The sequence below is a fragment of the Glycine soja genome, chromosome 9 (genome assembly GCF_004193775.1).
Source record: "Glycine soja cultivar W05 chromosome 9, ASM419377v2, whole genome shotgun sequence".
Lineage (NCBI taxonomy): Eukaryota > Viridiplantae > Streptophyta > Magnoliopsida > Fabales > Fabaceae > Glycine > Glycine soja.
This window is the reverse complement of record NC_041010.1, coordinates 2,970,253-2,981,441: the sequence shown is the minus strand read 5'-3', so window position 1 is coordinate 2,981,441 and position 11,189 is coordinate 2,970,253. Positions and strand designations below refer to the sequence as shown.

At 32.6% G+C, this 11,189-nt stretch overlaps 3 protein-coding genes across 3 annotated transcripts; 1 reads left to right on the top strand and 2 right to left on the bottom strand.

The window, feature by feature from the left end:
* LOC114425462 (ubiquitin-conjugating enzyme E2 32-like) lies at positions 1-2,679 on the top strand. Its single transcript, XM_028392389.1, has 5 exons — positions 1-297; positions 671-802; positions 964-1,048; positions 1,640-1,803; positions 1,889-2,679. The coding sequence occupies exons 1-5, from the start codon at positions 190-192 to the stop codon at positions 2,324-2,326; spliced, it is 927 nt and encodes a 308-aa protein (XP_028248190.1). The 5' UTR covers positions 1-189; the 3' UTR covers positions 2,327-2,679.
* A 1,572-nt stretch (positions 2,680-4,251) lies between these two features.
* LOC114366838 (pectinesterase inhibitor 6-like) lies at positions 4,252-5,267 on the bottom strand. Its single transcript, XM_028323848.1, has one exon. The coding sequence runs from the start codon at positions 5,225-5,227 to the stop codon at positions 4,418-4,420; it is 810 nt and encodes a 269-aa protein (XP_028179649.1). The 5' UTR covers positions 5,228-5,267; the 3' UTR covers positions 4,252-4,417.
* A 3,253-nt stretch (positions 5,268-8,520) lies between these two features.
* On the bottom strand, positions 8,521-10,439 carry LOC114367741 (the record flags this gene model as incomplete). The annotated part of the gene is made up of 4 exons (XM_028324934.1): positions 8,521-8,611; positions 8,796-8,832; positions 9,105-9,224; positions 10,283-10,439. Coding segments are annotated over 4 exons (405 nt in total), but the record flags the coding sequence as incomplete, so codon positions are not given.
* Between the last annotated feature and the right edge of the window lie 750 nt (positions 10,440-11,189).

Genomic DNA, 11,189 nt, shown 5'->3' with positions numbered 1-11,189 from the left:
ACTCTAGCATGGCGTGTCAGTCCGAGAGAAAGAGGCAACCAGCTTTCACCTTTTGTTATTTCCATTTTCCATTCCCATCGTAAAAATACAAAAATCATAATCAGTCATAGCTTCGGCGACTTCACGATATTCCTTTCTTCTTCTGATTGAGCCACCGACAGAGCCTGCGATTACCGTGGCGGTTTCAGAATGGCGGACAAGTACAACCTCAAGAACCCCGCCGTGAAGCGGATCCTCCAGGAGCTCAAGGAGATGAACTCCAACCCTTCCGACGATTTCATGAGCCTCCCTCTCGAGGTTGGTTCCCTCTTAGATCCTATTATCTCTCATTTTTGTTTTCGCTTCGATTTCGTGATGCGTGCTGTGAAGATGGATTTGTGCGAGATCGTGTTTTTGTGTGTGTGTGCGATTCAATGGGGTTTGTTGTGGTGCGGGGCGGAAAATTGTAAAATTCTTGGTGTTGGGGGTTTGGAATTTGTTCATTTGAGCTTCTTTTGGGAAATTCCTTTGTGTTGTGTTTGGATGGGCCAATTTATAGTTTCTGAGAATTTCAAATAAGATGGAATTTGTGAAAATTGTGCTTTTTTTTTAGGGATCCAAAAGTTATCTTAAGGGTTTTCAATTTATATACTATCCTGAGCAGCTTCAGTGTCATGATTGTTGTTTTCAGGAAAATATATTTGAATGGCAATTTGCGATTAGAGGACCTCGTGATACTGAATTTGAGGGTGGTATTTATCATGGACGGATTCAGTTGCCTTCAGAGTATCCATTCAAACCCCCTTCATTTATGTTGTTGACAGTAAGATGTTGCTCCCTTCCCTCTCACCTGATTACATTCTTATGTTAATCTGCATATCCCACATGCTTATGAGATTCTGTTTCATTGACTGTCTTTTATGTTTGAACTTTGAAGAAAGCTTAGTTCCTACATGCTTATAAATTTCACTTTCATGCTGTCAGCCTAATGGTCGTTTCGAGACTCAAACCAAGATTTGCTTGAGCATATCAAATCATCACCCTGAGCATTGGCAGCCATCATGGAGCGGTAAGTAGCATTCCTTTCTGGTATTGACACTCTGTGTTTGTTAAACTATTTTTCAAGTTATTTATTGAGAGCATGACTAAATTTTCTCATTGTACAGGTTATAAATGTCATAATGTATTTCGCATTTTGGATATATATATATATATATATACAGGATTATAATTGTCTAGTTGTTGCTCTGCAGTTATAAAACTGTCTGATATATTCGACTGTGTACTTTATAACTTTCCATTATTATCATTGTCTAGGTAGGATCATACTATGCTTTGGGACAAAACATGACTTACTCTAGATAGAAGTGGCATTGTATTGATTCCCATGTCTTTAGATCATAAGATTGGATGCTAAAAAGATTGGGAATACTTAACCAGAAAATACTGATCAAACGAAGTAGTTGCATTTTAATGTATTCATAATTTGTATTATTAGAATGGGAATGCATCTCTGTTATTTTCATCATTCTTCTCTAACACATTACCTTCATTTTTGTAGATCTTATTAAGCATTATCTTTAACTATACAGGCTGAGCCTTGTAGATGTCTTTGATGGTGAAAAGTTCTATTTTAATTGATGTAAATATCTTTTGGCAGTGAGGACTGCTTTAGTTGCACTGATTGCATTCATGCCTACCAACCCAAATGGTGCATTGGGATCGTTAGACTACAAGAAAGAAGAGAGGCGTACACTGGCAGTTAAATCTCGTGAAGCTCCTCCTAAATTCGGGACTCCTGAACGTCAAAAGCTGATCGATGAGGTAAAATGTTGCTTGTTGTTTTCTCCTCAGATTGTGTTTTCTGTAATATATTGTGCTACAATCTGATTGTACTTCTTTATTCCAGATACACGAGTACATGGTAAGCAAGGCACCTCCTGTTCCTCAACCTAGCGCCAGTGAGGCTTCTGAAGAGAACCCCAGAAATGAAGAGGCTGAGACACACGCCAATTCACTGAATCCTGAGTCTTTAACTGCAGGAGAGGTTATTCTAGATCAAGAAGTTGATGGAATTGTGGAAGAACAAGAAGAAGTCCTTGCAAATGCTAACCCTGCAGGAGTTGAAGCTTCAAGGGAGGTTCAACCTAGTGTTTCAAGGTATGAGGTGCTCCAAAAGTCAGACACAAGGGTTCAGAATCCTAAGCCAGAGACGAGGGTTCAGAAACCTGATGATCGGTTGTTCACATTGGCAGCTATTGGACTCACTATTGCAATTGTTGTCCTTTTGCTCAAAAAGTTCATTAAATCTACCCAACATGGGGCACTTTTCTCCGATGGATCTTAAGACTTTTCGTTGCTGATGTTGGCTTCCGAGATTAAACTTCTTAGCCATTATGCAGTAAATAGAAATATAGAGTTCTTCTAAACTCAAAGAAGTATTTTTCTTTTTTTAATTTGATTGTACTTTTATTATACTCCATTTGTAAATATGGTAATATATATGTGCTCTTGCGATAAATTGAGGAGGAGCATGGCTTTGTTTGTTATTAATGTTGTGTTAGCTACTTCCCTTTCCAAATGCCATATGTCAACTAGTTAGTCTAAAAATCTGGCCATGCTCCTTCCTGCAGGCTTGTCGTGGTCTTGAAAACATCTTTCATTTCATGGAACTAAGGCTATGAATTTCTCGGGTGCTCATTAAATATTCTTTACTCTTAAATTAGAGGAAATGAATTTTAGATATAAATAAAAATCCATTCAGAAATTTAGAAGAGAAAGTAGGGGATTAATATTTTTGCTTCTCTATTTTAGCACACTAAATAGAAGAGCATAATATGTAGAGTTTGTGTAACGTGTTGAATAAATTATCTTAAAATTGATTTTTCTTTATTATCTGTGTTTCCATTTTTTTGCTGAATATATCTGATTATCCTTTTACCTACTTTCTAAAATTTATATAATTGAATATTTGAATTTAATAGTCTTATTTGTCTAAACCAAAGAAGGATTTTTTTTTTTTGGCTGTCCCTCCTGATTCTTTTAGCCGAATAGAGATTGGGTAACGATTTAAATTAATCATTGAACTCAATGGTTGTATGGTAATTTTGTGCTTGCTTGGTTTAATGTTAGAAAAATCAATTTTTACATAATAAATTAATTAACCACGAGATGAAATTGATAGTTTAAGTTTAAACTTTATAAACAACGTGATTTTGAGAATTCAAATTGCCTCAACCCATTTTGATTCCGGCGTTGAATGTTTATCTTATATAGAAGCTGTATACTAACTTCAACAGAATATTCACAAATAAGATGAATTTTGACTGACTCGTAACAAGCTTTTCTTGTCTGTCTAATTTTTATAAAGGTATCCATAAATCTGCATACATTAGTTACATTTTCTTTTTGGTAAAAAGAAAAGTTAGTTACAATTTTTTAACATCATTCACAAATTTGCGTATAATCATTGTCTTCTTGAATAATGATTCGTTGATTCAAGGGGTGTAGCATAGATACCCAAAAAAAATACTAAAAAAGACAGATAAATCATTGATAAGATTGGTGATAAAATTTAAAAAAAATGAAAAATTATTAAGTAGTTTTAAATAATTTCTATGTAAAGTACATGGAGAAAGATTGAAATTTTAACTTTGACCAATTAAATAGAGCCAAATAGGTCGATATTCATTTTTCAAATTTTACAAAGACAAATACATGTTGCGCGATTGGTAAAAAAGAAAAAAAAAAAACCTTTCTATTGTGTTTGATGCATGTCAAGATACAGTGCAAATAAAACAGTACAGCAGGACAAACTCTTGAGTTACATTCATTCCAAACGAGAGAGTGGTAGAATAGCAATAGTACCTAGCGGTAGTATTTCCGAAATTTTACTCACAAAAATGCATTTCCACTACCATGGGAATCAACTTATATATATACTCACCCTCCTCCCTCGAAAATTTAAACTGGCACGAACATGGGAATATATATATCTCTTTCTCAGAGATAAAACATGACTAGAAATCATTATTGTATAACCTCCACTAATAAACATGAGAATAATTCAATAATAAACAATCATAACTTAAAACAAATGTCTGTCAGTCATACCATGGTGAATTCGTTCTTGGACCTTATACACACTGTCTGTCACACTATGGGAGCTGGTCATGCCCGAAGTTATTACCTTAACAACAATAAGGAGGATGCCAAAGCTAGGGCTAGTATATGGAGCCTCCAAAATACTTGTAATCAAATAGATAAGAACTGTACATAAATCATTTTTTTTTATTAAAAAAACGATACATCCTTTCCATAAAACAAATATTGTTTATAGTTGATGCTTATTTAGCAACTAAAACTTTCTATAATCTATATATGGGACCTTAATGCCCTAGCTTGAGCATAACAAGACACTAGGGCAAAGAAACCCTTCCTAATAGGGAATCAACGAAGCAATGGAAAGACAAATACTGGCAGTAATGCTAACCATGCCTTCGGAATGAGGCATGGGCAATGCAGTCTTTTGCTCCTCAAACCCACTCTCGCACGCAGAAACATCCGCCAAAACAGCGCTGAGCATAACCGTAACGGTGCCGAGATCGCGGGACGGAATAGCCTCCATGGCTCTGTGGAGGTTCTCCAGGGCGCTGGTGTACTGCTCCTTGCAGTCCTCGAGCGCGGCGGCCATCTCCGGCGAGGCCTTCATGTGCTTGGCGACGACGGAGATGGTGAAGTTGGCCTGGAAGGAGCAGGCCTTGATGGCGGCCTCGAGGACGTTCATGAGGTCTAAGTCGTTGCCGACGAACGGCGTGATGGTGGACACGCACACCTCCGGGTAGTCCGTGTGGGAGCAGATATCTTTCACAGAGCGGTGGTGGCTGGCCTTCGGATCGTGATCCGGCATGGTGATGGTGTGGCCGCGGAGGGTTCCCTTGAGGATGTCCGCGAAGGCGCTCGAGAACGACATGTAGGGATGATCGCCCGAGGAAGAAGACTCTGACTCTTCTTTCTCGGACGATGATGATGTCGGGTTTTCACTGTTCGTAAACTCTGAACGTGAGAACCCGACTGGAGGCTGTGATGTGGGGCTTTCACTGTTTGGAGTTTCTGAACGTGAAAACCCGACTGGAGGCTTTGCCTCAGCCTCTAGGGCAAAAGCGCATGTACGCGTGCATGGACCTAGTGCAAAGCAAAGAAGCAAGTTTATGGAAAACAGGGTGAGGAAAGAGATTTGGTTTTTCATTTTTTATAAAGTTTTGTGAGAAGACAAGAGATTTTGAGGATTTGGGAATGTGCATGGCATGGAAGGAGAATTTATTAACATGTGAGGGAAAGTGATGGGTACTGAATTGTCGATGAAAATAGAATAGAAATTGTTTGTGCTGTTAATGTTTCAGCATTGTTTGGCGGGGGTTTGGGGATGGCGATAATTTGCCTGCAATGGAAATTAACGTATGTCTATTTTCCTTTCTTCCACCTCAAAATAGACTATATTAACTAGTTTCCTACCAGGTAGGGTCTTCTATTGGAGAAGAAAATTACTAGTTGATAGAAGTTGTTTAGACCAGACAAAGGGAAAACATAGTTTCTAACTTGATTTAGAGGTCAGCAATGAGGGAAATGGAATAATAATAATAATAATATATTTTATTATTTAGTTTATTTTAAAAAAAAATAATATACACTTCCATCTTAATTTAGAAGGAATATAATGAAAGAGTCGGTAATTTTTGTTCCATTATCATAATTGGGTATCTACGAATTTTAATTAGAAGTGTCTCTAAATATTTGTTAAAATATAAAATTTTAAAGAATAAGTAAGAAAAATAAACTAAAAGTAAATAATTTTCAGACATATATTTATAATAAAAAATAAAATACAATAAAAATATTTTAAGTAATTTCAAATTGAGAATACGGCGAATTCGTATGAGTATCTTACAATTAATATCTACCCCACCCCATTAATAAGTGGCCACTCATTAAGTAGTAAAGTTTGCTCCCTCTGGCAGAAAAACATTTGTAAGACATCTTCAAAAGCATAGAGATTTTATACATGCTTTTAGAATATCAAAGCACTACAAAAAAAGTAATATTTTACTATGTAATTTCGACACACTTCTCAAATTTGAAATTATTTTTAAAACATAAAAAATATATTTTAAGACGATTTTGAAGATAAGCTATATAAAAATTAAAATCTTAAGCGGTTTAAAAATTGTTGTAAAAAGTATTAACTTTTCACAACAGGAATTTCAAAGACGATCTTTAAATCGTTGTAAGATATGCTGAAAAATCAAAATTAAAAACACTTTTTTTAATAGTGAAGTGTAATAGCATTCAAAAGCTACGTATGATCAAAATAGTATTAATTAGAAGTTAGAATCTGAGTAGTGGAAGGTGTAGCAACACCTACATATGATCAAAAACTATATCAGAAGTTACAATACAAATAGAAGCTACAAAAATTATCTCAACAATGTTTTAGAAGTAGAGAATATGTTATATTAGAAGATGAATGTTTAAAATTATGTTAATTAATGATCTCCAAAAGGATATTATCAACACAAACTTCTTTTCTTGATGCAAATAAAGAAAAATAAGTCAAGGAAGACTAATTGATTCAAAATACACTATAACATTCTAAAAGCATAATAAAAGAATTAAATTTGTATAAGCTCGGTTCTTCTAGAAGAAGAATTTATTGTAGATATCAATTAAGAATAATAATATATGAACATCCTTAATAAATATCCATTAGACAGTTCTCTTTCTCTCTCTTTGTCACCTCCTATCTCCTATAAATTATTCTTTCTCTCTTGTATTTCTTCATCGATCTCTCTTGGTGAGTTGATAGGCATATGAGTGTTGATCAAACATTTTCCATCAATTAATGTCAAATATTTTATTTAATGAAAAATTCAAAAACTCCTGAGTCTACCATCCATGAATTATGTTCAAGAAGAAAATATTATTTAAGGTAGATATTCAATATCACACCTAACATCAAATATTAATTCTATGAAATCAGTGTTTTTAAAGGAAGAAAAACATCTTTAATTTGAGAAGGTTTCTTCCTATGCAATCATTCCATATTTGTTTATATTCATTTGTATTATCTTAATGAGTGTTTATGAACCATTTGTTGTTTTATGTATCCATTCATTGAGTATACAAAATCATAGAGTCTAAATCAAGTCCTTAAATATAGGTTGGGCTTCTCCATAGGCTAATTAGTGAGGATTAAAGTTGCTGAACTATGGTAGCAAGTTATTTGGTGAGTTAGTATTGGATTGTTGGTTGGATCGACAACTATTGAGTTGTGTTGTGCATCGAGCGTTTAATTAGAAGCTTTAATGAAAGAATATTTGTGTTGAAAAGTTACTCAAACTTGGAAAAGAATACTTATGTAATTTGATTATAGTGGGAAAATACTAGTAAGATAAGAACTAAACATAGCCTAAGTTATTGGTGGTTGAACTAATATAAATAAAATCTCTTTATGCATTATTCCTTCTATACATTTACATTTATGCACATGTATTGTTGTTATATAAATTGTTATTTGATATCCTAGTTCTTTACAAACATTTTTAAAGCAAAACATTGATTTTAACATCCAAACAAGTTTATATGAATAAAAAATCATATAAGGAAAGCTTTATTTAAAATTGATAATAAAATATTACTTCTAAACATCTATATATGCACAATTATATTCTTTCCTAACATATTCATGTGATTGCATAACAATTTATTTCCTTCTAATAAGGATCTTTGGTAGCCAATAAGGAAACTTTAAGTTAATGCACCAAAAGAATCTTAATTTTGTAGATTAGGCCAAAATTATCATGGGTCATAATTAGCATTTTCTTTCAATGATTTTTTGATCCACTTCGAGCGAAAATGATATGAAAAATAGAAGAAAAGGAAAAAAAGTGCAAAATAAAAATACAATGAAAGAAAAAAAATCAAGACAATATCATTTTATGAGAATCACGTCAACACTAAATAGAATCCACTAATGATAAAGACAAATAAAAAAAAATTTATAGAGAATATTTTTAAAAAAAAACTTGAAAAGATTAAAATTAAAAAATCTTTTATTTTATAGGAAACAATAGGTTATTTAAGCCTTATATTAATTTCATCATAATTTTTTTTATTAAACATGATTCCTACCCCCAATTCAAATACAGTATTAGTTAATGTAATAATAATATAAAAAGAAAAAACACTACTAGTTGATGATCCATGCTAACGGGCAAACTTTACACACACAAGATCCATACGTTGTGAACACAGGGGAGTGTAACCTGTCTGTCACCTGACTCTGACTCGTTTATTTACATGTTAGGATAAAAAATAGAATTATTATTATAGAAGTTACTATACTAATAATATAATTTGATTTCGTCTCCTAAAAAAATGTTATTCTAAAATCAAACAGAATACAGACTATGGAAGCCACCAAAGTCATCAACACAACCGGATAGAGCAAGTTTAATTAATTTATTCCTACATCAAATTAGAAAACTAATGATGGTGGTGGCATGGATTCTTCACCACAGTGATAGGACAGGAGGCATTATTCACCACATAGTTGCTCACGCTTTCCATTATGACCCTGTAAAAAGAAAAGACAAAAAAAAAAATTAAGAGAGAAATCCATTGATTCTTCAATAACTCACATGTTATTTTGGAGGGCTTTGAAATTCTAGGTACCTTTGGAGTGTGCCAAGACCTCTATTCCCAAGGGTAAGGTACTCTAAAGGTACATACATGATCAATTGTTTCGCATAACCTCTCACGAGCATCTCCCCAATAGATCTTCATTAGCACTACAATCTGCCGCCCCAAAATCTTAAAAGTTACTCTTATGAAATGAACATATATAACAACAAATTACTAATGTTAATTGAGTTTTTCATAGATGTGACTTAGAAAAGGGCTTAATTTCTATGCATAAAAACTATGATTAATATGATTTTTAAGATTATTATTTTAAAATTTAATAAAAAAGAATTGCTATGCATTACAAATTATGATTAAATGATTATGTGAAAATCATTTATACTATGAGTGAGTATGTACACTATTTTCTCTTAGATAAATCATACATTTTTTTATTTTTTTTTGCGTGGCAGCAGTTGACACGATGTCAATTACTTCGGGTGCTGGTTTCAGTTCATATCTCTTCATGAGCACTGGGTCAGAGAACTCAGCCAGAGGTATCAAAGCTGCATTTAGATCAACACAACATACATAAACCACTAAAATCTCAAATATATCCACCTAACAAATTAGATACGACAAAACAATCATCGATCGGTAAGAGGGGCTTGTTAAATTTAACTAATTTGCATCCACATTAATCATTTTTACATATCAAAACTCAAATTTCTATTTTATTTTAAATGAAAAATCACGGGTGTTTCCTAATTTTATGGTTGGTAAAATAAAGTTTTATATAGATAAAAATTCAACACAAATTTTTTGCTAAATAAAATATTTTTTTATGTAAATGAAATAAGACCTTATCCTACTACTGTGAATTAATTTTTGTCCTAACATGTTAAGTCCTATATATATTTTTTGGTGGAAGTCATAAAATTAAACATTGAGTCATAGAAATCACTAAGAATACGTTTGGATAGAAAATTTTAACTGAGAAAAGTAATTTATCAGAGAAATTGAACTTCTGTAATTTAGAATTCATTGTTTGGATGCTTTTTATGATGAATTTAAAATTTTGGAATTTTAAAACAAAATTTTAAACAACTAAAATTCTGGAATTTCAATTTCCTTCTAAAAGGTGAGAGAAATTGAGAAATTGAAATTCTTTTCTTATAGTCTTCTTCAAAAAACATTGTCTAAGCTCTTAAAATATTGGTGTGAGCATAGAGGAACATGTATAACTAGCACACCAACTATATCTTCTCTTTTTTTTCATTTATTTTTTTTATTCTCATAATTTTAATTTTTTTTATCCAAACACAAAATTTTAAAAATAAAATAATTTTAATTGAAGTATTTGAAATTCTTATAATTTAAAATTTTTCAAAATTTTAAATTTGTCTGTCCAAACAAACTGTAAGTGAATTTTGGGACTCTTAACAAAACATTCTCCATATGCTATGCGAATAAATTGTACATCTACTACCGAACTTAAGAAACTCAATCATGTACTAAATATGGGGAAACTTGTTGGTAGGTCCCACTTATATTTGGGGCACATTGTAAGATGTGGAATCATAAAAATATGCATGCGAAGGGATTATTAGGATGACTAACGCACGTGAGCCAGTGGTTTCCCAGAGCTGCATGTGCTCGTAACCGTGGGCATGGCGAACGATGATAAGAACGAGGTTATCCCCTTCTCTGACGACGTTATCCACCGTCAATTTCAGTGCTTTGATGCTGCATGCTGAGAAATCAACGGCCACGCCCAATCTTCAGAGGTCTCTAAGCTTCTACTTGCGTTCTGCGCCGGTGGTAATTGTGAGTTTATTGTTTTTGTTTTCTGAATGTTTGATGGGACAGTGCACGAAGGTGGAGGACCAATACCGCAATTTGTGAGCTTGATAATGAAAGAGCGACCATTGCGTTCTGCATTATTGGTGGCTCAGACTATTCCACACATTTGCTCACTTTGAAACTGAGGTTCGCTAATCGCCACCCACCGTTGGATGGAAACAAAGAAACCAATCCTTCCTTTTTAAGCTTAGATGTGTTTCTTGTTTCTATAATACAAGATTTTTTTTTAATTGATTCACATTTAACAAAATTAGTTAATATGATTAATAACATTAAATTTATTAATAATTTATATTATTTTTTTAAAATTATTCACAAGTTTATTGAGATTTATAATTTTTCTCTTTTCATTTAAATATTTTTATAATTAATTAATTAATGTGTTAGTATTTTTATTCCATTCTTATAAGAGAAATAATATATTTATTTTTTATAACATTTATTGTAAAATAGTAAACGATATTTGGGTTGAAAATAATTAATTTTTTTAGCCATTTTTATGAAATGAATGTCGAGATTTATATTGTTTTTATTGATAAAAGTGAGTTTTAACTTATAATTAAAGTAAATTATACTCATTCCTCCTTAAATTAGTGTTTATTATAGTTATATTCTTTCTTTAAAATTATATTTTTTTCTCTCCTGGTTGATGAACAATCACTCCTTTC